The following is a 26,622-nucleotide window of genomic DNA, read 5'->3' as shown; positions in this document are numbered from 1 at the left end:
ATTGCCATGGACACTGACTGCTCGAAGTACTCTCTCCGCCCCTTTATCCGTGACGCCTTGTGAAAGAACCACTTCCCTCAAAAGTAACGCACCATTCTGTGTGTTTAACATGCAGGGTTCCGTGACAGGGAAGGACGCAAGCGTCGTGCAATAGGGCTACATGGAGCCATGCAGCAAGAAATAAAAGGATGGACCTATTCTTCTTCTTCTTCTTCCCACCATCCATTGGTTAAGTGCTCGGTATCCACAACCTCCATTGGGGTTTTACTTGTAAGAATAATATAAAAGTACTCAGTTTCACCCCAGCATATGGAATGCCCAAGAACACTCCTTACACACATTTTCTGCCAAAGATTCCATAAGTAATCTCCTTTTCCGTTTAATTGGCTCTGTCGAGATGGGTGTTACTTACCAGCCAGCACCCGGACAATTTTAAATGTGCATATCAATCAACCATCTCTAATAACAAAAAGTTTACATGTACATATAGATAAATAAGGCTACTAAACAGTTAACTAGCTATGTAGCAAATCATTTATAATATATAAACACACATATATATATACATCATTGCCACACCCGCACTTAAATTTTTTTGAAAATTACTGCATCCATCGCCCGCACCAACACCCATGTGATATTACCAGGTAAACAGCAATATATGAAGGATCAATCACCATTTTTTTAATAAAATGCACCTCACCCTTTCCTGCTGCAACAGCTCTTGCAATAGGCATCATTCTATTGACCCCAAGTTACTCATTTGGTGGTTGGTAAGCTACAAAGAACGTAGTTAAAAGTGGCTTTCGCCAGTCCTACTTGATAACATTTCATCAAGAACTACACCTGACAGGAATGAGTTATGTAAACAAGCCACTCCAATCCAACCGCTGTAGCCTTCCTGCACATTACCAGCTGCAAACTGTTTTGTTTCAAATTCGATGGCAAGTAAATCTTTTAATCACCCAAGATGATACGATGTTAAACCGCAGTACTTTACAAGCCTCCCATCATTTAGCAGACGCATAAACTGCGAAACGGTGCAAAAAGGCTTCCTAAAATGAGAGCACTCATACCAAGTTCAGTTGTGCTAGAAGAAGGTAAAGTTAGATATTATGCCTACGCAAGCAAAATGTTACCACTAATTAATTACTCGAACCGATATCCTCCTGGTTGTATGCCACTTGAATGGCAACCAAGAAGCCAAAAGTCAGAGAGTACTTACTCACATCTCGAATGAAAGACGTTTTTGTGGGAAATCCTTCCGTGACAAATAAAAACTTCTTAACTCCAGCCTTTGATTAGTAGCAACGTATATGCCTGTTCACTTGAACTTACTAATGAGCAGTGATGCTTCCACCATTATTTGGGACAGACCAAAAGAAAATATTATGGACATAGATTATTGAAATTTTAACCTAAGTCAACCCTGCTCAGAGCAATGACTCTTGGATCAATAAGAGAGGCACATTGGCAGGTAACAGCCAGTGACAATCCTAGACCTTTAGAAAAGAATACAATAATGTAATGAATACAACAACACATCTGCAGGTCCAAAAGTTACATACTCTATGTGATAAAACTTGCAGGAACCTTATTATATAGCTAATTACACTTCTTGCATACTAAACCAATTACAATGAACACGTGAATCAACCACAAGCAACTCAGAAAAAAATATGTTCCCACTTCTTCTAATGCCCTAACCAACTCCATTTCCTAATAACATACCAGCAGCATAAAATTAATATTCCTAACAGCTAGTGGCTTAACTATCTGAAGAAGAAAAATTAGTATACAAAAACTAGAATCCTAGTGACAGAATTTATTCATGAATTTTGAATCAAATCAATTACCAACAAAGTTAGTCCGATGTAAAATTAAAAAAAATGCTGCATATACAAAGACAGCAGCCAAAACGATAACACTAAGCTACAAGAGGATGAGAATATAAACAAAGTAAATGTATCATGAACAAGAAAATACCATTAAATTGACCAATAAGGTGCCATATTAAAGTCTACTGATAGACCATCCTCTAATCAAATATCTCAAAAAAAATATCAATGCTACACCTGAGTATTTCTCAGCAAACACAAAGTAAATCAATCAAAGTTAATGGAAACTACAAAAAGTCTTTAACATCAAAATTTCATCAAAATAGATGAACAGACTAGGGCAGTGTATTGGTCGCAGATTCATCACGGGCGCACGGGATTTGCAGGTGCTCCAGGACGGGGACCTTGCCCAGCCTTAGCAAGATCGTCCTGATGAAAAATCAAGAGCAAATTAATCACCAAACCAAGACACCTGAAAAGGAATCAAAAAATAAAAAGGACCAAGCAAAATAATAATGCAATTGCCACACACCCTTCTCCTGAAGCGCTGCGGGGGCTCCCTGTTGCGCCTCGCAGTGCGCGAACGCACACGAACCACATGCGAGTGGATCGCGCATGAAACACAGTACTGCATCTTTGCGTAGAGCTTCGGCAGAGTGTACCCTACCAGAATTATAACGTAGTTCAGATCAAAGATTCAAAAAGGACAACAGCACCAACAAAGGGTTCAGATGCACCTCATCCAAGTGAATCCCAGAAGGACAGCCCAGAGACCAAAACACCACAGAAACCCAAAAGAACTAGATCGCGTGATTCATTCAAGACGCGGAACAACAAAAAGACTAAAAAATAAGAAGAGCGTACCATCATAGACGCAGGCTTCCTGAACGTCCCTGACCGCGGCTTGTTCTACGATGTTCCTGACAAGAAACCTCTTAATAGCCTTGTCCTGGTATCAGATTAACCACACCAATCTCAGAAGGAAGAAACCCAGAAAAGAAAAGAAGAAGACCAAGCAAGGGAGAGAGAGAGAGAGACCTTAGGGCAGCACTTGCCGCAGTTGGAGCAGCGGATGAAGTTAACGTGCCCCCTTCCATGCTTGTTGCGACCGCCATTCCTCCTCTTGAACGTCTGCAAAAGGGGGGAAAAGAAAGCCAAGAAAAAATCAGACGCAGGAAAGGAGTGGGAAACACGAGAAGGGAAGGAGGACGGGGAGCAGGATCTACCATGGTTGCCGGAGAGACGCGGGGGGAGGGCGGGGAAGCGGCCGCTGCCGAGACTCGTGAGCTTGTAGGACGGATCCTTCTAGGGTTTATTCACTTTTGGCTTTTAGACGGCGACAGGGATTTGTCTCAGGGTCCGACTCGGATAAGTAAATCGAAAGTGGTTTCAGACTTTTCATACTGACTCGTTTGACTGAATGTGAGAACGACTCGATATCCAATTACTCGAATACCTTGACAACTACAATCTTTCATCCGAATCCGATCCGTTGGTCGTCTCCTTGGAAGCGAGTCAATTAACTTCAACCATTTAAAAAGTCCGTTGTTTGTTTAAATTTCCTGAGGCATTATTTTTCTACGATGGATGCATGAGATTCATTTTCTCACCCCTAGAGGTAAAAAAAAAGGAAAGGAAAGGGCCTTCCCCTTTGAGGCCGGTTGGAGGCGAGGAGGGATTTTGACTCTAATACTGTGGTTCCTAGCCGCCCCTCTCTACTGTATAAGAACAGTGAGTTGTTCCAAGGTGTGAAGTGAGACAAAAAGGGATGTCATGATTAGAGTTTTGAACAAGATGACATTTTCATTTAACAAGAAAAAAATGTGTTAAGTTTTTTTATCATCTTAGAGCCGCGCTATTTTTTCATAGGACCTTCCCTACAATATCGTCACTATAGTAGAGTTTAACCACCAAGTTCGAGATGAATTGGTGTCACTATAGTAGAGTTTAACCACCAAGTTCGACATGAATTGGTGTCACTATAGTAGAGTTTAACCACCAAGTTCGACATGAATTGGTGTCACTATAGTAGAGTTTAACCACCAAGTTCGACAAGAATTGGTGTCACTATAGTAGAGTTTAACCACCAAGTTCGAGATGAATTGGTGTCACTATAGTAGAGTTTAACCACCAAGTTCGAGATGAGTTGGTGTCTCCCTTTGAGAAAGAACACAAAATGAAACTCTCAGAGCCATTGAGCCATTGCGGGTGATTTCAACTTCGAAAGCCATGATTGGATCGGTGAGAAATGGACAAAATCTTGGTTTTTCTGCTCAAATTTCTCATCTTCCTCCGAGATGGAGTTTAACCACCAAGTTCGACATGAATTGGTGTCACTATAGTAGAGTTTAACCACCAAGTTCGACAAGAATTGGTGTCACTATAGTAGAGTTTAACCACCAAGTTCGAGATGAATTGGTGTCACTATAGTAGAGTTTAACCACCAAGTTCAAGATGAATTGGTGTCACTATAATAGAGTTTAACCACCAAGTTCGAGATGAATTGGTGTGGTACCTCTACGCCAATCATGAACCAAGAAAAGAATGAGGTCTACCACTACCTATTCAAGCTTTGATGGATGCATGAGATTTTAGTTAATAGGTGTACCGTTTTCTACCCAAATTCCAAAGCAGGCATAGAGGCATGGAGAAAGAGGTTTCAAAAATAGGAAGGAGGGACAAACTTCATTTTCTTTGGGATATCTCCCCGTTCTAAGAGAATAGTTAATAGACTCCAACCCCATCATGGTAATGCCATAAACAATTTCTTGGCCCGAACCCTTTCACACCCCAATATCCATATCCATGGTGAGTCACACGTTGTTGGAAGGTAGCAATGTTAAGCACTACCAAAATCACTTATTTTTTGCAGCTACTGCGTATATTTATCAAAACACATGCTGCATAAAACACTACTTTCATTTGTTCCTAAAAGTATACTAAAATGCTTGAAGGGTTATAGTATATTTGGTGAGACTTGGGATAGGAAAAAAGGGGGAAGGACATCGGCCTCTTCAAGTATCCCACAAAATATCCCAAAATGGGACATCTCTAACTTTCATAGCTAGGTTCTGATGCAAAGTTGTTTAATTGCTATTTCGATTTGCACCAGTAAAAGTTTGATTATCAGTTTAATTTCTCAAGGTGCTACCCATTTAGACGACAATCTAGTTAAAGGAGGTACTATTCTCTGCTCATGTCCCAAAACAGCTTTAGACCTTGAGGGCAGAAAAAAAGAGAGAAGGGTTTCAGTATCTTTGGTGTATCTTCAACACCTATCATTTTCATTCACTTTAGCTACTAACATTAGTGAGCTTCTTTTTTTTTCTTTTGTTCTCTTTTGTCAGTTTTGAACTTTCTTCTTCTTCTTTTTCCTCTCTCTCTCTCTCTCTCTCTCTTTTATTATATATATATATATATATATATATATATATATATATATATATATATATATCTTATTCAAGTGCATTTAGTGACTAGTCTTTTCATCTGAAGTACGATAGTGCCTTCAAGCCAAGGTCTGGCCAGTGTTCCATAGAGTATCGACATTTTTTGGTGAACAGACATGACCAACTCATGACATGTTCTACTATGGTTTGCGGTTCTTCCATTTCCCTTGGCAAATGTACACCTAGTGAAAATGAAAATTATTGCTACATATCTTACTACTGATCTAAGTAATAATTCATAGTTGATTTTGTTACTCGATTAATTTTCCTTTTACAACTTTGAAGTTTGAACAATGAAATTGTAGCATTAAGCGACCCCTTTTTTCTGTGTCGGTTGAAGAATTTCAACGAAGCCAAAATTGATTATCATACATATTCATTTCACTAGTAATACTAGCTTGAGCTATAGAAGGTAGAAATGATGTGGTTTAATACTTTCATTAGTTTGAATTTGTAAATTAAAAGAAAAGAAACCTTAAAAAGTCATCCTTGTTTAAAATTATTTTGGAAAATGCCGTCTATCACAACAATGACATTGATTTTTGTGATGGCTAAACTCATCACAAGTTGTTAACTTAGCAATCATCAAATGTTTATGATAAATTAAGGACGAAGTATGAAGTTTTGTTATAAAAAATGTTTTGATGACAAAAATTATCGTTTAATTGTCATTAATTGATGAGCAAATTTTATTTTTTCCTGGTGAATTTATTTTAAAGGTTCCAACCACCATACTGATCGTGTCATAAAAGGAAAGGAATTTCCACAAAAAAATTTCTATTTTGTAAAGGTTATTATATGACATTTCTAGAGAATTTACTCAAAGCCATGAGTTCTAACTTTTTTTTCTAAAATCTTCTTTAGCAATCAAACAACAATTTCAACCATCAAAATTTTCCATACTATCAAACTTGTACTTAAAGTAAATGGGTTATGAAGTTTCCGTTACGAAACATATGGTCATTGCCGCAACTCAGTATCAACTCAGTATGCTTCTCTTCTAAATCGAAAAAGGTCTTGAAACATTTCTGTGAACTTGAAAGTAGAGGGGTACAAGGAGGGCCATAACCTATTTTTGTGAAAAAATAACCACTATTCCTAGTGCAAGAACATGTCGGGTCCTAAGGTGTCACACCCTAACCTTTTGACCTTCAAATATTTTTTTTTTTTTAACATAAAGTATTGAAATGTGACAGTATTGAAATGTAACTACACAACAACTCAAAAACAAGGAGCTATGTCATTCAAAACAATGAGACGAACTTTCATTTATATAACAATTTCAATTCATACAAAATCACATCTATGTATGACAAAAATGTCTCAAACCATACAATTGATGCTTAACAAAAACAAATCATGAATAAAATCAAAATAAGACCCGCCGGCACTACAAAGGACCCAAAAACCTTCCCAATAGGATATGAGTGAAATCATCCAATTAACCTACTACCCCGAGTCCGCCAAAACTTGAAAAAAAAAATAACTGAAGGCTTAGCCTTCGCAGTATGGCAACAAACCACGAAAATACCAAACCCTCTTAGGTAGGGTTCAAATATGAGAACAATCATAAAAATAATCTATCATCATGTCGTGTCAGAACATAGTCACATTATTTATCAAGAAGGCCCCTAACAATAGACCACGACATGTAAAGATTATTCAATGGCTACAGTAACATAATTTCAAATCACATGCAAGGCATGCTTAAACATTTCATTTGCTTTCATAAGCACAACATTCACATGCACATCAATCACATACATTTCATTTATATACATTACATTTCCATTAACTTCACTGAATTGACAGTTTCTGTGGGTGCAAACATAGACACGTGCACACCGCGGGCGGCATCACATTTTCAGTAACTTCAGTGAATTGACAGTTCCTGTAGATGCAAACACAGACACGTGCACACCGCGGACGGCTTACAACCGAGAGACAACCCACGTGGTGACCCAGAACAGTATGGATCCATTCACCCACTACAGCAGTATAGTACTCATTTATGGATGTATGAATTCCAAGGAGAGATACACAGCTTTCCCTAGGACACCCAGGTTGGGAAGGCAGGAGTCCAACGCTCCAAGTACAATACACAACAGTACCCTGGAGCATTGCACCGCATGCGCTCTGAACATGCGAGACTAGTGGCGAAAGCGGGACGTCTTCCAAGCACATTGCCACAACCCACTGGCTTCTCATCTCTTATTATTTCTTATTTAACATTATGGAAACACATTCACAAAATGGCCAGCTAGTTCATGAGGTTAGTTCACTCCACGAGTGCACCTATACCTCCAAATGCTTCCACATGAAGGCTACACATATAATTTACATTCTTAGCTAGCCGTCATAACAGTACTTGTACAACTACCCTCCAATTCATTCATTTGCACGGCAATGTGTATGCAACAAAACAAAACATTCACATCACTTATCACATCAATCACATATTTGAAAAACTTAGTCAAACCAGAGAGAGTAGTCTCGGTCTGTGATTGGCTCGTAGCTATCCTATGTAGTTATCATTTCATGATGCTTTCTAATGCACAATTGGGGTTGAGGAGACATTTGACTCGATACCCCACCTCATCTGTCCTAAGCAGTTATCAATTCTAGCATGCACATGCAAATGCGTAACATTTTTAAAACAAGCTTTTAATAGCTTTTCAAATCAAATCATATCATATGTCAAATCATTTGCATAAATACATACATTCACTCACAAAACAATCAATCAATCACATCACAATCCTAGGATCTCACGTTCCTAGGAACACACATTCACACGTTGGCCCTAGGCAAGGATTTGCCTGAAATGCCGCCATACCTGTCGCGCGCCCACAACACTCTTTAAAATACGTCGAGCTTCGAATCTGGTCGCTCAAGGTCTACGGGACGTACCCAGTGTACCTGCAAATATACACAAGTGGTAAATGACTAAATTTTCTATTGGTTCAACTTCACAATCAAAACAAATAAAAACAAAATCATTGAGGCATGCTATTGCCTCACGAGAGTGTCGACGGGTAGTATCGACCTACAAAGCCCTCCAATAGGCCTCTTCTCAGCCCGAGAAGTTGTGACCAAACATCTAAACTCAAAGTTTCGATCACTTTATCACTAACACACTTCTTATTAGTTTTTTATAGTTGAATCGTCTTCCCAATAATACACCCAACTTACATGCTCTACTCCAACTAACATAGAAATACGCCCATTGACAAAAGTATGCACCACATGCTCAATAAAATGATTCTAAATCTTCTCATGATTCTAAATCTTCTCACCCACATCAAAATCTCTACCATGTTCCCAAATAGCTTCGAAAAATCAACACCTTAAACTTAAAAGATCATGATAGACATGAATCAACACTTCTCCAACATGATCCTAAACTTTCCCCAAAAAGCAAAGTCGCTAACATATATCCTAAAATCACCAATACTTAATTCTACCATGCTCCAACAATATTTACGCGTGTTTCAATAAAAAATATACAATAAAATAGGCTCAATTACGCCTTGCTCACCCCAATTCAAGAGTCTGAACTGTTGCAGTCCTCCCGACAGTCACTTCATGAGTTCGAGAGGTCCTCAAACAGCTAAAATCCTTCAATGCCGCCACCACCTACGCGTTCACCTCACTGCTATGAGGGAAAATATGTGTCCCCAACTGCAATACAAACCAACAACCCCAAAATAGTAAAAAACAACAAGAAAAACTGACGGGAAAAAAGGGAGAGTGTGCAGTAGAGAGGACGAGAAAGTGTGGGAGTGGCAGAGGAAGGGGAATAGCACGAGAGAGAGACAAAAAGATGGGGAGAGAGCCGTGAGTGAGGAGCACAAGAGAAAAGAGGGAGACAGCCAGAGAGAGGGTGCTGACGGTGAGATGAGAGTCTACGTAGGAGGGAAGAGGAGAAGAAGGATGAGGAAGGAGGAAGAGGCAGAGAGAGATCAGAGGCTTACCAGTGCCACCGCCGTCGTCCTCGTCGCCGCTATGCACCACCTCCGTCTCCTTCTTTCACGACACTGTGGTCATAGCACAGGGAGAGACGAAGAGGGGAAACGAGGGAGACGAGGGAAAGATGAGGGAGAGGAGGGCGACGTCGGGCTCCCACACTGGTGGATTCGGGTCTGGGTTTGGACCCGATCCGGCCCACCTACAAAAACAACGAGTGTTACATAGGGAGTGTAGGGCCATTGGCTCTTTTGTAACTGCAGAAGTATTTTGTCCTTCACCATAGTCAAATAATCCTATAGATTATCTATTGTTTGAGTTGCTTTCAACTTTTTAAAGTATAACATATTGGATTGGGTGTCATTTACTTAATTTGTACAACAGGCAATTAGAAGCAATAATTTCCAAGAGTTCTGAATAAAAAATGCTCAATCATAATCATAGTATAGCTGATCAAAGAGAAATATACAACAATTTTGTATTTTCTTTCTAATAAGAGTAGGATGTGTCAGGCCTGAAGGGTGTAGTTTACTCGATGACAAGACACTCAACTTCAATGGAGGTAACTTTTACGAAACATGTTGCTACTATCCTAATCGTAAAAGATCATGAAACATACTCTATGAACCTCGGGGAAAGGAGAAATACATGGAGTGCTATGGCCTCTTTTGAGAACACTAGAAAAATAACCTCACATGGGGAATAAAAAGGGCAGGATATGTCTCAACATAGAGTGTTACAGTGTTGTATGTTCATGAGTTACCTCTATAACATTGTATCATGAAAAAATTGGGCATAATACCAAAACAAGAAAAAATGCTGCTAATGTTTTGTGACATTTTTCTTTGAAGACATCGAACTAATTTATTGACATGGAAGACATTTGATAAATATCACATGCAGTTTGTCTAAATTCTTACAATGTTAGATTGAGACTGAAAAATTGATGACTTCAATTCTTTTAAAACAATGCGCACAAATTATTTTAGTTTTATACAATTTAAAGTTGTGGATATGCATGAAACAGCCATTTATTACGTTTAAGTTGCTTATTTTTTGTACTACTAGTCAAAATATTGATACTATTTACATGTACTCATAGAAGAGTTGAAAAAAATTATTGGAAATTGGTGTGACACATAAGATGCTTGAACATTGGGGCATTTATATGACACGTAATACCATTTTGGACTACCAATGATTTTCCATGCAAATTCATTAATATAATTGTCAAGTGGGCTTATCCTAGTTACCATAAGGAAACTTGTCTATTTCATCAAATAGCGTGTAGTCTAACTACATTTTTTTTCTTTCAAAAAACATGTTTTTATTGCCGACATACCAGGCTTGAACTTGGCTCTTGACCTTTCCCTTATAACTACTCGCATGGTTTTCTATAAAGCTGCATTAATTTTTCCTTCAAAAGGACACCTGATACAAAAGAAAATACTATCTTACTGTACACACACGCACACGTGTGTTATATATATATATATATATAAAGAGAGAGAGAGAGAGAGAGAGAGAGTAATGAGCCTATATGACTTAAGCCAAGTATGCTGAGAAAGAACACCTTGGTAGGCTGGTAGTGAGCTGAATCAACATTGGTTCATATGCTAAAAGTGGATCTAAATTATCAGTATCATCTGAAACAAAAGTATTACTTAAAAAGATGAGTTGAGATGGATCAAAATCCTGATCATATCATCTTCAAACTCATTGACTCTTTCTCTCTCTCTACAAAACTATCGCTCAAAAAGTTAAGCTGACATGGATCAATCCAGACCATTCATCTTCAAACTTAATGACTCTCTCTCTCTCTCTCTCTTTGCGTGTGTGTGGAAGCATGGATCACATAAAAAGATCCCAACAAGTTGGAAGAGAATGAATCAAATAATCTGTCGATTTCTACAACAACGATCGAATGGATGTTCGAAAAAGCTATCTCGGGAAGCAACAAACAATTAGGGACAGAAGCAAAAAATTTCAATTGCAAGGCTCGCTGTTATTCAGCCCCGAGAGGTAGCAGGACACAGCATCCCTCATGTCATCGAACTGCCCGGCGATGTCAAAGAACTCTCCAAGTCTTCGGAGCTCGCCGTCGGCGAGGTCATCGATGAATGGACTCACCGGAATTGCATTTTCCGGATGGAATAAGTAAGAGCTCGGATTGTCATCGACGATGACCACCCTACCGAGATCCCTGCCGAGCCTAGAGAGGTCCTTCACGAGCCTCCCTTCCACCTCCTTGCATGAGTCCCTGTACAGCCTGTGCGAGATCAGCCCCCTGGAGTCCAGCTGATCCAGCACCAGACTGGCGTACTCCATCAGGCCGGCCGTGAAGACGACGATCTCGTAGTCCTTGCCGATCTCCTCCAACAATTGGTCGACGCCAGGTCGTTTCACGACGTAGAACGTCAGTGGCGCGCCGTCAATCACCGGCCGGACGACGAAATCGTATTTTTCCGGTGGTTGGTCGGAGGTGGAATGCACCAGCGTCTCGTCGAGGTCGAGGACCACCGTCTTCCGGTCCGGGGCTGGCGGAAGGGCGTGGACTGCGGGGGACGGGAATCGGTTGTTAAGTCGCTTGTACCCGGCCTTCCTACCGCTCCCGTGGCTCACGATTCCGGTGAAGAGGCGGAAGAGGCGGCGCTTGCAGGTGCCGATGGAGGAGAGGAGGAGGGTGGGACCGGGAATAGCCTTGACGGGGATGACGGTCTTTCTCTGGCGAGGGCTCCGGCGAGGGCTCCGGCGAAGGGGTGAGGGTTTCTTGAGGATAGAAACCATGGCGGCGTGGGTGTTGGGCGGTGGCAGTCTGGTGCGGAGGGGGAGAGCGACGAAGGGGGATGAAGATGGCGCATCAGGGCACCAACGGTCGATTTATTTTTTTGAATGGCTCACGTTTGGGCAATTAAAGTATTGTTTTCAACGGTCAAAAATTTGGTAATGCACCGACCCGTCTCGCTTCATGTTCCTCTTTCCTTGTTTGCTCCTTTTTTCCTTTCCATTTCCGGACAGTGCTCTTTATATGCCATTATGCTTATGGATATGGCAGTGAACGGGAGGTTTAATGTAGTTCTCTTAAACTTTCTCAAGTTCAAAGGGGTCCAAGATTCAAATCCATGGTCACTATCACAATTCCGTGCATTATTTTTTTAAGCTACAAATGATGGCAAACATAACATCCGAATTGAAAAATATGACAGAGTCCACAAGGTTGAGAGTAAGTTAGAATCTTAGAAGCATAAGGGCTAGACTTTAAAGGTTTTATACCGAAAGTGGTTTCTCCTAAATAAGTACTAAAAAAATCTATTTGAATCCGAATTGGTTAAGCAAACTAATCTGCCCACTGAATGCAATGCATGTACATTTGACAAGCAAGAAAACCAGTCCATGATTGAGGAAGTATGGTGCGGTACTGATGTATGGTCTTTTAGGAACACAATGCAGCAGGATAGGTGAATAAATGGAGATCAGAGGAGCAGAGATGATAGATACCATAGGTCTTTTCTGTCTTGGAACTGCACAACTGCACATTAACAGATGAGAAGTAAACCAACTTATCAGGAACAACAAGTTTTTGAATGCAGTGGCCGCAACTGGCTATGTAAAGGAAAAGCTTACAGTCTGAGTCTGTAGTGATCTAGTTCTCTCTCTTCATGATCATGCAGTCGCAGTTGAATTGTATATGCTAGGAGCATCTCTTAAATGCTGCCAACATGGCTGACAAGACTTCTCTTGATCACAACTGAGACCCATGTGCATTGTATCACAACAACTATGAATCCAACACTACAAATCCACCAACTTCATGTGCTTCCATCTCCTATACTGTTTCTTGATTTCTCCTATACTGGAAATTATACAGGATTTAGTTGCAGCTTGCAAGAAAATAAATTTACAGGCAACCAATTTCTTGACATGAAAATACTCAAAAGGCAAGAAAATAAGCAAATTTATGACTAATACATGTAAAAAAAAGGTTCGTAGTTCCAAGATGTCTGAGGACTAGATCCTTCCAGAAGGCCACTCCTTTTTTAATAGGATAGATCTCCCAGATCACAGAGATCATTGCTTGTCTTCACAACACCATATGGAAGCTCCATGGCCAGCTGAAAACATAACTGCAGATATATTTAGGAACTTTACTATTTAATATCATAAACCCCTATGAGTTTCACATGTTAGTCACATCCCATCGATTCAACTCATGTTCTTTTCTCTCTCTCTTATATATATATATATATATATATATATATATATATATTCTCGCTCTCTGTATATGTATATCAATCACCGAATTTACTCAAGTGAAAAAAAAATGTTCTTACCTTAGTTAGACTTTAGAGCAATTCCTGCTTTATACACTTTTTCCCAAACTACATTTCTTGAAGACAGAAGTTAAATTTATTAAAAGCTGAAGACTTGTCTTTACCTGAAGCAGTTTGATGAAATATGAGTTTACACAAAACCTCTTATAGTTGAAACTTGTATTTTTAAATTATTCTTTACAAAGGCTGATGCTACAAATATAATCCACGTCTAGAATTTTAATAATTAACAGAAGGTCCTTCTTGTTCAGTTCACATTTTATAAGCCAAAAAAGGGAGAACAAAAATTTCTTTAATACGACTTATAAACTAAAAAAAAGGAAATATTTTATGTTGGCTCCTTATTTTTGAAAATGAAAAATCGTTTCAGTATACTTTGTCATTGGAAGAACATCTAAGAATGCAAGTTTCAATACAGGGGTGTGTGTGTGTGTGCGTGTGTATTAACAAAAATGAGAAAGGACCTGCTATCAAATAGCATTACTCAGTTAATGCAGTCACTGGGTCCAATTCCTGTCCCTGGAACAGGGTGAGTAAACAAGAACATGAATGGTAATTACTGGATGATAGAAACTTTATTTTTTGAAAGGAAGGTTAACCAAAAGAACAAGTATAAGAGCCATTTATGGGCCCAACAATAGTATAAACAACCATGATATTTGAATCATTTTGAGGAAATTGGACTGAAATCTACTTAAAGGAAGGGCATTTTTCATTCACATGGATTCACTAGCAATTAGAATTTGAGAATACAGATATGGACCAAACTAAGGGAACTCATTGCACATGACCACCATTTTGTAGGTCCTGCTTGATGCAGTCAGCTGCGCACACTCCATGTTATGTGGATTTGATCAACTAAAATGATAATGTCACTAAAAGAATCTTCAAGGAATGTCAACTATGATTCAAATGAGAAAGTAAAGAAGAGAAAAAAACAGGCAAGCTCAAAAAAATGGAAAAGGTTGAAGAAGGAGATGAGCAAAGTAGAAGAGAAATGCACCACTTATAAATGGTCAGTAGATTTATCCCTAGACTCGCAAAAGCTTCAGCACGAACCATAAAGTGAAGTTGCTGCATTCCATGACAGGAGGTGATTGAGGAATCTCGAAACATATTTCTCTCTATCATGCTGTCCACCAAGACAACAAAGTCAAGCTTCATATGTGAAATATGACCAATCAGTGCTCAAGGATATGATAGAAAGGAAACTCACTCTTTTGAAGACTAACAGCAATGTCGTATGCTTGTAAGATTTAAACATGATGACCTCCTGCTATACATGTGTTACATGGGTATGAATGCAGAAACAGGGCACGAGGCTGTGAACAAACTTCATAGACATGGCTTAAAGTATACAACAGATCAGGGTAAACATATGCAAGAAAGAAAACATGTGTCTGCACACAGTGCATACATGTGTGTGTGTGTGTGTGTAGGAATGGGTGAAAAGTTCTCATGCAGGTGTTCAATAGCAGGTTTTGAAACTTTCATCGATATCTGTAACCGAAAATACTTTCATCTGGAATCTTAGTAGAAAGAAAGCTCTATTCACTGTAATTCTCACCATGCATTTGAAGGGAGTTCCAAGGGGGAGTGGTTGAATATTTGGATTTCCACTAAAAGCCTCTTTCAGCACAGGTGTTAAGATTGTTGTCTTTATGGGACACCACAGAAACTACGTCCCAAGATGATCATGTGAAACATTGCTTGTGTTAAAGAATTCAATTCCAAACTAGTTATGAGAGTTTTTAAAACATGAGAAACAAAAAATGACATAAGAAACGAGATCTATGATATGGAAGCACTTTCATAATGGTCTTTCAAGAGCCATGCGATGCAAACATCTTGGAGAAAAAGCACCTGCAGACAATATCAGGTAGCATAAACAAGCAGGTAGAGAATAAAAAGAGGTATTTAATAAACACAATTAAGTCCTAAGCTAAGGTAACACTAACCCTGCTCTCAAAGGGCCAACTTCTCATTGACATTCATGAAAAACAGGGATCACCCATCCCTAGTATTTATCGGGTGATTGCAGTCTAGGTCGAAGAAACTGATTCAGACGATATTAATGGCGAACGTTTAGATTAATATACGTGCAAGAAGAATGGAATCTATGAAGAAAAAACAAGAATCCTACTCTCTCTTTATATTACTCTTGGTCCTCTTACTGCAACATCTCTCAAAAGGCAAACCTTGCTCTGTAACAAGGTGCTCCCAAATTTTACTAACATGAACCAAGACAATACCATTAGTACCTAATGAACTACTGATGTTTAGTTCCTTGTGTTGGCATGCAGTGAATAGTGTAAGAAAATATGGCATTAAAAAAAGTTCATTGAAAAGGAATGAACAAGTTTAAAATAACAATGACATTGATAACAGTAATGGAAGAGACATGGAATCTTACTCTATTCTAATATCTCAAACCATTAAGTGATTATACTTCTTGACAACCAAAATAAGTACAAGTCCATTAGATCAGCAGGGTCCCCAACTCCTACTTTTTTTTGGCGTATATTTCTTGCATGCACAGAGTGAAGCCTGCAACTAACTCTTCAAGCCATCTCGTCTAGTTCGACTTAATTAGTTCATGAGCAATGAGCACCATACAGTTCAAACTTCAAACTTTATTCCGGGTGTGCCATTGTTTTAGAAGGTGCGTTTGGTAATAAAAACATTATATTAATGTCCCATAACATGGTGTTCCACGAATCTATCAGAGCATTTATAACAGATTCTTGGACCATTAACATGTTATGAGGGACATTTGACAACATACAATAATAGTTTATTACTGTTTCATGAATTTATGTGAAAAAAATAGTGTAACGATTTTTTCACGAATCTACACCAATCTTTGGGGCATATTTATAAAATAATGAGAAATTGGTCACATTATCAAATCTGCCCCATAAAAGTTGTTTGGCAATATTAACCGTGTATTTATTGTTTTGGAATCACTAGTCTTGAATCGATGGTGGGAAACCATAAAATTTGAATCAGATGGATAGATTTAATTTTGTTTTAATTTTTTTTCTTAGTCTCGACGTAGTTGACTGGTGTCTTGCTCCCTACCCAAATTCCGAAGCAACCCTAAACACCATTTGAACCGGAAAAAATAGGAGAAGAGCTTTTGCCTCTATGGGGTATCACTCCTGCACCTTCCCCGAAATTACCTTTCTTGGACGCCATATTTTTTAATGCCATTATAGACAATTCATTAAGTCAATCAAACTGCAAACAGATTATTCACATAATTTTTATGTGTACCAGTTATTCATTTTTTTACATAGAGATGTGTAAATTTTTTATTAAACAACAAACACAAAATTGAGTTTCACAAAAAATTCTAACTGCCTATTTATGACATGTACAGGCATAAGTAAATAGAGTACAAATTTCAAGTATCTAACATGTTTCTGTTGCTCCTTGAAAATGTAAATGTGTTTTTTGCGAAATATGCAACAATTAATAAATAAATCAAGTTTTATGTGCAACATGTGGCAGTTCTCCCAAGGCCTGTAAACCATGTCAAAAGATTCAAAAAAATGATGCCCATTTTTAAATAAAGAGATAAAATGCTGGCTTCCAAATCAGGGTTGTATGCAATTGAAATTGGTTAAGCTGTCAATTTAGTGATCAATCAGCCAATTCAATGATTTAGTTGGATGAGCTATATGTAAATCAGCAAAATATTGTTAACATGCTTTTAAATAAGAGAAAAATATGTGAAAAAAAAAACTCAAATAGGAAAATTTAAAAGCTATTTTAAAATAATACAGTGTATAACACGCGGCATCCATGTTTGCATTGATGAATCAAATCTACTTGCCATCTGATACAAACTTACTTTTACAACACCAATCTACAAAGAAAAAATTTCAATTATTTTCTTCCATTTTACAGATTGTTTGTTCGTCCGGGGCCCAAGGCGCCTCGTTTACTAAGAACATAAGCTGAGTCAAACTCGAGTTGGGTCACCTCCAGCTTGACTCGACTTAGGAAGCTTGAGCTCAAACTCGAGTCGAACTTGATAGAACAAGCTCAAACTCGACTAGACAATACAATGTGGAGCTCAAATTTGGCCCGTTTAATTTGTTTATGTTAGTATGTCTCGCTTCTTTTAACTCGACTAACTCGCGTAGTTGTTACTCATTTAATTATTTTTTCATAACAATTCAATATTGATGGTGTAGTCGAGCCAAATTAAGTTTAAACAAGTCGAGTTCTAACAACTTGAGCTCGATTCGTTTAATATTTCGAGCATGCATTTCAACTTGAGCTCGACTAGTTTATAAACGAGTCAAACTCGAGCTGGCTCGACTCGGTGTGCAGCCGTGCCAGGATACCTAACTCATCAGAATATAGAGGGATTGCCCTTAGAAGTTAGAACTAAAAATCGATGGTCATGTGGGAATAGTTTTGTAAATTATCAGCTGGCATTGTTACTTTTGTCTGTTTTCATAGGCATAAGGGACAAGATCAAGAACTTGCTTTCCATGGATTGGCCCCATAATTGTCAAAATTTTCTCCTCTCTAGTAGGAATTATTTCTTTCTCCTACAATTATAGTCTATTATAGTCTACGTAAGGTCGTTTGGCAGTATAGACAATACTTGAGTTTTCACGTCTTTCATTGCGCATCTTGTACATTAACAATATTTTGAGGTAACCTCATATTAAAAAGATGCTTCCCGTCTATGGCGGATCCATAACTTCTATGTTTGGAGGATTACTAATATGTATAAATAGTCAAACTTTTAAAAGCAACGATGCGAAAAAACTAGAAGTATTTTGTGGGGTAAGTGTAGGCAATTGCTTAGGCAATTGCTCACACCAGTCCACACGTGGCTGCGCCACTACTCCTCGAAAATCAAACACGGACTCTCTCGGGTCTGCATCTTATACCAACGCGTCGATGTGAACTGAGAACATTCTTCTTCTGTTCCTGCAACATTGCCAGAAACAGGACGACTTGTTTCTAGAAATCCAAGTCACAGAATTTAACCAAACCCTCTCAACGGGACAGTTGTTTTGGATGTTCTTTCCAAAGTTTCAACAACTTTTCAACGTCTGTGGGATCATAAATGAATTTTCGCTGCATGCATACGATTCCATATGTCTGCATATATTAGTTTCAAACATCGCCTACGAAAATTAAGTCTCCCTCGTTCGTCCATATCCCAACATTAGGTAGGATACTTGACGGGTACCTGGTACTCGGCTTGATGGGACCCAAAAAGTCTACCTGAGTTGATATGTTTTTTAATATTATTTTTAATTTAATAATGATATATATTTTATTATTAAAAATATTATATGTATATTAAACGGAGCTAAGCCCAAATTTGAGTTTCTTGTGTCAGGGCAGGCCCGGGCTCCTAGATAGGCAGATTTTCAACTATAATTTTTATGAAGATGAACCAGAAGACTAAAATCCATGGAGGCAGCCGGCCAAGTTTGAAGACTTTGGAATTCAATTTAGTTAAAGACAAACCCGGTTAAAGGTGCTTATGTGCAAAGATACAAGGGCTGCGCCTGTGCGAAGCTTCTGGCAAGAAGACAAGTGACTAAACAGCTACACAAATTGGATCGAACTAATAGATTCATGGGAACCTAAGTCATTGTAAGGCCTATGCATTCCATGCCTGTCAAAATGAGATGGCTTATCTCCGCCGGAGAAGAAGGAAATTTTCCGGCGACTTTTTTTGTGGGACATCACAGTTCAAAACCAATAACGGGACATTTTGGTGCAACATTCAAGCTGCTTTTGTTACTACGTTACCACCTGGAGATTCGAAGTACTTTCCACCATACCAATAAATATCATTTTTGGGTTTTAAACAGCAAGGATTTTTGTTTTTTTTAAATGACAAAGTTGTTTTTTCAGAAAAATTCAGTGAATATTAAAATAATTAATCTTTCGGAAAACTAAGAAAGTAGCCTTAAAAGTAAAATATGAGAAATATGAAAGTAAAAATCTGGTCATTAAAAACTAACCAAAAAATGAAAAATGCCAAACACTTTTGCTCGTTTTTGGTGTGTGTGTGTGTGTTTTTTTTTAATTCAGAAGACCTGTTTTTACTATTTTTAATGTGTTTTTCCTGAACCTTTTCTTTAGCTATGCTTTCCACCAATTTTGAAACTGTAATTAGGTACATGATCTGCACTATGGATTTGGATTTAAGCCGATCTGATTCAGATATTGTGATTCCCTGAGGCTGAGAGCCCAAACAATCCTGGCTCTATCGGACCTGTACTCATGCAGGAGTAAGCTTCGAGGCATGAGGTGCAAATAAAGGGGTGGGTGTGTTCAGAAACCTCACCTTAAATTTTTTTTTTTTAAGTACATGTAAATTTTAAAAAATTTCACTTGTTTTATATACAAATTTTAAAAAATGCTATTTTGGCCATAGTCAAAATTTAGAAACTTTAATTCGGCCATCCTCATGAAAAACTTTTGACTCCGCCCCTCAATGTATTGACTCTTATGGCGCTGCCTTGCTCAGGGAACTACTCACCTAGACCATATTGGTTCTGAAGCAAACTCTTAACCCCAAGAGCTAGTGAGATAAAAGGGAGGCTATGGCCTCTTTTCAAGTCAGCGAACTTCATAAACTCCCTGCTCACCAGTAAAAAGGGAACATTCCGTCTCAAGCTTAGACTCATATGTGCATGTGCATACAAGCATAGTTGGCAAACCCATGACTCGAACACGAATGGACAGATGACTTGGTCACTGGATCAGCGAGTTGACTCGTTCACTCGGTCGAGTTTTTAAATAACTTGAATTGAACGAGTCAGGAGCGAGTCATGCCAACCTTGACTCGTGGCCAGGCTTTCTAGTGATCCAAGCTTACTCGTGCGATTTTCGAGCCAACTCGGCCAGTCATCAACTATACCTACAAGTCCAACAGGGGTTAAACTAATGCCAAATTGAGAATATATATCATTCAAGTTAGAAACTTTAGCATTTAAAAATGACCAGTAAATCTTGCCTGAAATCAAGGGCAAAGCACCAACAATGAGGCCATTACTCGAACTCTCATTTCATATTTTACATCAGAACACTTAAGAAGATTTAAGACAAACTTCTCCTTCCACTCTCCGGTTACATACTATGCGACTAGATAGATATATATATATCAGGCTTAATCTACATCACACATCTGTTATATATAGAAAGAGAAGCAGAAGGACTTGGTAATTGATTAAAGAGAGCCACTTCTCCCCGAGCTTTTCAGGAAGGAACCACTTTTGGTTATCTCCCGCAGGGGCTTGTTGGTGAATCTGATCAGGTTGTAGGCCAATCCACCACAGACTGCACCGACGGTTGGACCCACTATGTAGACCCAGATGCTGCGGTACTGGTTCCCGACTATGGCCGGACCTAGACTCCTCGCCGGGTTCATCGATGCCCCAGAAATAGGCCTGCATTAATGAGGAACACACAGATGTTAGGCCACACCTACCCGGCAAATCAAAACGCCACCGCCGCCATTAAGGCGGCCGTTCTATTCGTTGTACATTGGTCCACTTGGGTGCAGGGGCGAAGCCAGAATTTTTGTCAGCCGAACTGTCATAAGACATTGAATTTTTTCACAGGGGCCAAGGGCCCAACTCACATTTTTGAAAAAAATAGTTGGTAGATTTTAATTTTTCACAATGTGAGAGGAGGCTATGGCCCCTGCGGCACCCCTGGCTCGGCTGAGTTGGCTTAACTGGACCCAGCTGACCCAGACTTAACCCAACACAAGGAAGGAAATTATAGACAAGGAAGGAAATTATAGACAAGGAAGCTTCCAATGAATACCCTGCAAACATCACATTTAATAGGATGGTGCCCCCAACTGCAATTCCTGCAAGCTCTCCAACCTGCAGTTAAGAAGATTAAAGAGGAACCCAACAATAGTTAGAAACTTACAAATAGATTAATAGAAATTGAAAAAACAAAAAGTTGGTCAACTAAAGAATTTTTTCATGGCCACAAGACATAAAAATAAAGAGATTGCCAAGTTTTGATTTTTTATGCTAAATTTATGGGTTCAGGAAGATCAACCAAGCCAATATATATATATATATATATAAAAAAGACTTGGAATTTGACAATTGAAATTTGTGACATGACAAAAGCAAGTAGTGGTTAGGCTGACTTACAGCTCTTGTATCAGTGGCAACACCTGAGATGACAAACATCAGATAGAAGGTGATGACAAATTCAAGAACAAGGGACTGCATGTTCGATCCTGCAGGGAGTGTGCCGGGGTAGTGCAGCATGCCTCCACCAAACATCAGACGAAGCGTTCCACTCGCCAGAGTCGCTCCCACCATTTGTGCCGCAAAATAAGCAGGAACCTGTACATTTGACCTAATTAATTCCCCCATCGTAAATGGATTATATATATATATATATATATATATATATATATAGAGAGAGAGAGAGAGAGAGAAAGAAAGAGAGAGAATTGAATGGTGATTCCCTCTTTTTAAAAATCACCTGTCATCTCACTAAGGCCGTCTAATCTAACATGATATACACTAAGTAAGAGAAAGATTATTTTTTCTCGTACATTTATATGAACATATAAACGATTCTAATTGAATGGTTGAGTGACTTGATATAGTATAATCATCATTCATTATATATATAACAAGCATGGTCACTTGAGTAAGGCAAAATCCAGATCCATTACAATTAATTATAAGGTATTTTTTCTGCAATCTAACTTTACATAAGAGTGATTTGGAGAGAAACATATATTAAGTTAGTTCGTTTACTTTAATTATGTTTTTCAATAATAAAAAATAATCACCTCTTATAACATAAAACTGTTGAAAGTAGAAATGATCAATTCTTTTTTTCACAAAAACAACTTGAAGTAAAATATGATTTATATAAAATTAATGTTTATCGATACATTAAGAGGTTCACATTTTGTCTAAAATCATATTTAATACAAATTTAAATAGTTTGGTTTTTATCCCTTAAGCATATTATGTATATCACATGTGTATCTATAATTGTACCTGCTTCCATGGAAACCTTTTGCAGACTGCAAAGGCGAAGGTGACGGCCGGGTTGAAATGAGCGCCGGAGATATGACCGACGGAGTAGACCATGACCATGACGGCCAGACCCCAGACGATGGCAACGCCGGGGAAGGTGATGGTCCCTTTACTCTTGTTAATGGTCACTGCCCCGCACCCGGCAAATATCAAGAAGTACGTTCCAAACACCTCCGCGATTATCTGCACGTACAGAAAAATTTTCAGGCAAATTATTGATCAACACCCACCGGCCAGCGTCCGGCCAGCGTCTTCTTTTCAGGCATCACCAGCAGCATCATCATCGTTACCGACCCTCTCCCTTTCTCTTTCTCAGCGTAATAAAACAACACTCTTTTTTGTCTCAGCGAACAGATGGAACAAATACTGATTTGTCGTGATGAATAAAGATGAAGCAAGAAGTAGGCCAGCTTTATATTTCGATCTTAAAAACAAAACTCCAATGACGCAACCATGCAAGAATCGAGACTCGTTTAGGTCATCCAAGTAAGCAGAATTACTTCCAAACATGAGCTGCCAAGAACAAGGATCTAACTGTTAGGATTTGATTTTGGTTCTCTAACTTGGCTGTACCGAATTCGATTGAATCGAATCTCTTGGTATTTAATTTAGTTATCCAAATGATGAGGAATTACATCTGTGCAGGTATTACAAAGCTCACTAATCATATGGTATACTATTACATATGTCATCATTTACAGTGCATAAAAACAGTACCCACTAAAAATCAAACTGACGACATATCATCTAAAGGGATTAAAAAAAAAGATAAGCAATTTATTGGTCATGGCATGAGAGCCGTGCACATGTTTAAGTCTTGAGGAAGACGAAGACTATAGTTGTTGACTCGTTTTTCAAAGCCGATAAGGATGATAACTGATAATGGAAAGCTTGGTTGAACGGCTTTCTCAGCGGTTCAACGATGAAGGCTCCCACAATAAATGAGGCGTCACGAGTCTGGAGCTCGCAAGAATCAATCTCTTGCTTCAATGCTACAGCTGGATATACTATAAACTAAGAAGAGGACCCCAAAGCATTACATGGTTAGCGTATCGGCCAGTGGCCGAGACGATACGGGACGAGACCTTTTTTCTTTACAAAAGCTGCAGAATGTGGGCGTTCTTTTCTCTTCTCTTGCCTCTCCTTTGCCTTACTAACTTTCCAATTTTTAGTTTTTTTAAGGCTGACACATCTCAGTTCACTGTATCGCTCAGTAAAAAGCTAAGGCTCAAATACCGATACGGAGAACATTGAAAGGCCGTAGCATCTGGATAAGCTATTTTTGGAGGAAAGAAGTTGGGTTGTTTCTGAATTTCTTCCTGTATAGCAAGGGAAAGAAGACAGAGCATATCCAGTGGCTTGAGCATCAGGCTATTAATGAAGCGCGACGAGTCATAAATGGTTCAATAAATTCCACAAAGCATTGCATGGAAGATTAGGTGAAAGTGCAGAAAAGTTCAGAAAAATAAATGCGACCAAGGGAAGATTGCTGGATCTGGTGGATGGTGAGCTTGCAGAGAAGTAAAAGGCAGATGCAGAAAAATTATTTGCAGGAGATCAAGTTTTACCTTCTGCAGAAACTGAACCGAGAGGTGGCACCCTGATCCAGAGTGAGACTCCTGAGGGTAAGACTGATTCCCATTCTCCATCCGACTGATCTGCTCATCGGTGACGGCGTTGGTTGCCGGCTTAGCATGGGATCCGTTCATAGAAATCTCGGCCATCGAACTCTCTAAAAAATACATGAAAAAATCAAGTTCCATTGAAGAGAGAGCGCGAAAGACAGACTAGCAAGAGGGAGATCACTCGACAGAAAGCTTGATCAGACTCTTAAGCAGCTCGAGCATAAGGACCAACGAAAGCAGTTTGTTCGTGGAGAAGGCTATGCCATAAAAACCAGCAAAGAGATTCGAAAAAACATTGAAGCAAAATTTTCATCGAAGATCACAAAACGTAGGAGAAAATTGGTTGACAGAAACCAGAAGGTGGGTCTACTAGCAACCAACTACAGGAATCAAAGAACTAGATTACAGCACAAGAAGAGCAAGAGGCCATACCTCTGTGTGTGTTGAAGCAAGGAAGAGTTCTCGATGCCAAGAACAGGAGTACTTCTGGATGACAAAACTCTGCAGTAGAAACCTCTCTATTTATACTTGAAAACCACTGACTCGTTCCCTTCCTGTCAATTTGGATGGGGGGCCAAGCCCGGCGTTTTCACACTTCTAAGTTCGGAAGGTCGAAAGCATTAGTCGCCATAGAGAAATATTACGACGTTGAAAAGAATAAACGAGCTACTGGTCAAGGAAAAGGGGAGGTTGAGTTGGTGGTTGAGTTCATTAACTATGTTGGTAATCGCCATTGCACGGACATGATAGAAATTTTTTAATGTGGAAAGAACTGGGTTTTCTACTTTACAAGCTTTTTCTCACACAGCAGTGAAGAAAAAGACTGCTCCAATTGGCATAAGAATATTTTGAAAAGCAAAACACGCATTTCCCTAGGTTTTTCAATGTTTAAAGTTAAACCAAATTGGCAATCTGAAATTGACCAACGTTTATGTAATTGCTCGGCGTGGTAGCAAAGAGAAGTCAGAAAAGGAAACAAAATGTAGTCCACTACTAGTGCCAAAGTATGAACCCAGGTACCCCATCTTGGAGGCTTGGGTTGAAAAAAAGTGCACCCGCCTCTCCCTTTTCGCTTTTGCATCGCTTCTGGATGGATAGCAGTACTCTTGTCAACTAAAGTATCGTTCATCCACCATTTGCAGTCTAAAAGAGTAAAATTACTAATGGCCAAACTTTCACTGGTCTGTCAGTTCGATCAGCTATGATACATCCCTCAAAACTGGTGTACTTTTAGAAGACATTCTAAATTAGTAACATCAACAAGATAACAACAACAACAACAATAAGTCATGGCTTGTCTACTTGTATTTAGCTGATGATAAATTAGTTAACAGTTTTTTAATGGTAGTAAGGAATCTTCCACATCATCTAATGAGCATGCATGCTCCCCAAGAAATGGACCTGGGTTGAACATGCATGACCTTATGAGGAAATACTATATTTAAAAAAAAAAAAAGTCAAAGCAAAGATCACTAGTAAGGTTGAGACCTCGATGGCTAAAGATAACCATACTGATCATCATGTTCATTTACTTCCTAGAACCATCCAAGTAATTGTATTGAACATCCTGCTATTTAAAGAAAATATAGCTGTTCTCGTGAGCTGGAGGAAAGATTCGTTCATGGCACAAAAGCTCATTTATGAAGAATTTATTGCCCACCACCCATCCTGGTGGATCAAATCAGGCCCCTCATCCACGAGAAAATTTAGACTTGGCATCACCTGGTAGGTGAAGTTTAAAAAAAAAAAAAAAACCGTTTGATCATAAATCTTTAAATTAGTCTCATATTCGTTCACAAGGCCGAAAGAAAATGTCCGAGACACTTCATCTCACGACCGAGAATCCGAGATATCGATGATAATGTCTGTCATTAACACCTAATTGTTTCATTAATCAATCACACCATAAATATATCACATGATCTCTGATCACAGGTCCCACTTTGGATCAGCAGATTCCGGCATTTCTAACTCAACATATGGTTGGCATAGGATTCTTTCCACACACTGTAGCAGCACTCAATTTGCTACTTGCTCCGCCATGAAAAAGAAATATATCATTTACTTGTATAGTTCTTTTTTATTGTTGAGACTTTAATGTGAGTGAATGTGTCCGCCTAATTCATGCAGGTAATCCAACCGTCCTCACAAATTCAGGTGATATCTTGTCATATCACATTATTGCTCTGTCTTTTATTTGTAAGGTGAGTAGAAGCCCCTCGAAAAAGGATCAAACCCTTTCATTTTTCTTTGTCCTCTCGAGGTCTAGGCTTGGTGATCTAGACGGTCCTATGGCATGACCAAATTCTCCTAGGCTTGGTGATCTAGACGGTCCTATGGCA

General features: G+C 38.9%; 3 protein-coding genes across 3 annotated transcripts; all 3 read right to left on the bottom strand.

The window, feature by feature from the left end:
- Positions 1-1,966: 1,966 nt before the first annotated feature.
- LOC116266590 (40S ribosomal protein S26-1-like) lies at positions 1,967-3,222 on the bottom strand. Its single transcript, XM_031647854.2, has 5 exons — positions 3,065-3,222; positions 2,877-2,969; positions 2,703-2,787; positions 2,371-2,501; positions 1,967-2,267 (listed from the first exon to the last, which is right to left on the bottom strand). Exons 1-5 carry the CDS (start codon positions 3,065-3,067, stop codon positions 2,202-2,204), a joined length of 378 nt encoding a protein of 125 aa, XP_031503714.1. The 5' UTR covers positions 3,068-3,222; the 3' UTR covers positions 1,967-2,201.
- Positions 3,223-11,140: 7,918 nt separating this feature from the next.
- LOC116267187 (uncharacterized) lies at positions 11,141-12,120 on the bottom strand. The gene has a single exon (XM_031648791.2). The coding sequence runs from the start codon at positions 12,038-12,040 to the stop codon at positions 11,240-11,242; it is 801 nt and encodes a 266-aa protein (XP_031504651.1). The 5' UTR covers positions 12,041-12,120; the 3' UTR covers positions 11,141-11,239.
- An 8,389-nt stretch (positions 12,121-20,509) lies between these two features.
- On the bottom strand, positions 20,510-24,872 carry LOC116266548 (aquaporin NIP1-1). Its single transcript, XM_031647793.2, has 6 exons — positions 24,713-24,872; positions 24,224-24,387; positions 22,617-22,838; positions 21,747-21,944; positions 21,403-21,464; positions 20,510-21,020 (listed from the first exon to the last, which is right to left on the bottom strand). Exons 2-6 carry the CDS (start codon positions 24,377-24,379, stop codon positions 20,801-20,803), a joined length of 858 nt encoding a protein of 285 aa, XP_031503653.1. The 5' UTR covers positions 24,380-24,387; positions 24,713-24,872; the 3' UTR covers positions 20,510-20,800.
- Positions 24,873-26,622: the final 1,750 nt, after the last annotated feature.

Source organism: Nymphaea colorata, chromosome 13 (genome assembly GCF_008831285.2).
Source record: "Nymphaea colorata isolate Beijing-Zhang1983 chromosome 13, ASM883128v2, whole genome shotgun sequence".
Taxonomy (NCBI): Eukaryota; Viridiplantae; Streptophyta; class Magnoliopsida; order Nymphaeales; family Nymphaeaceae; genus Nymphaea; species Nymphaea colorata.
The sequence above is the reverse complement of the archived record's forward strand: the minus strand, read 5'-3'. Positions and strand labels throughout refer to the sequence as shown.

Bases quoted from the DNA above. Each gene is read 5' to 3' on its own strand.
- LOC116266590 (XM_031647854.2), bottom strand. The intron at 2,788-2,876 runs GTCTCTCTCTCT...ATCTGATACCAG, and splicing joins GCGGCAAGTGCTGCCCTAAG to GACAAGGCTATTAAGAGGTT. The intron at 2,502-2,702 runs GTACGCTCTTCT...TAATTCTGGTAG, and splicing joins GGAAGCCTGCGTCTATGATG to GGTACACTCTGCCGAAGCTC.
- LOC116267187 (XM_031648791.2), bottom strand. From the start codon at position 12,040: ATGGTTTCTATCCTCAAGAAACCCTCACCCCTTCGCCGGAGCCCTCGC.
- LOC116266548 (XM_031647793.2), bottom strand. From the start codon at position 24,379: ATGGCCGAGATTTCTATGAACGGATCCCATGCTAAGCCGGCAACCAAC. The intron at 22,839-24,223 runs GTAAAACTTGAT...CTGTACGTGCAG, and splicing joins CGGTTCAGTTTCTGCAGAAG to ATAATCGCGGAGGTGTTTGG. The intron at 21,021-21,402 runs GTATTCATTGGA...TCATTAATGCAG, and splicing joins TTAAATGTGATGTTTGCAGG to GCCTATTTCTGGGGCATCGA.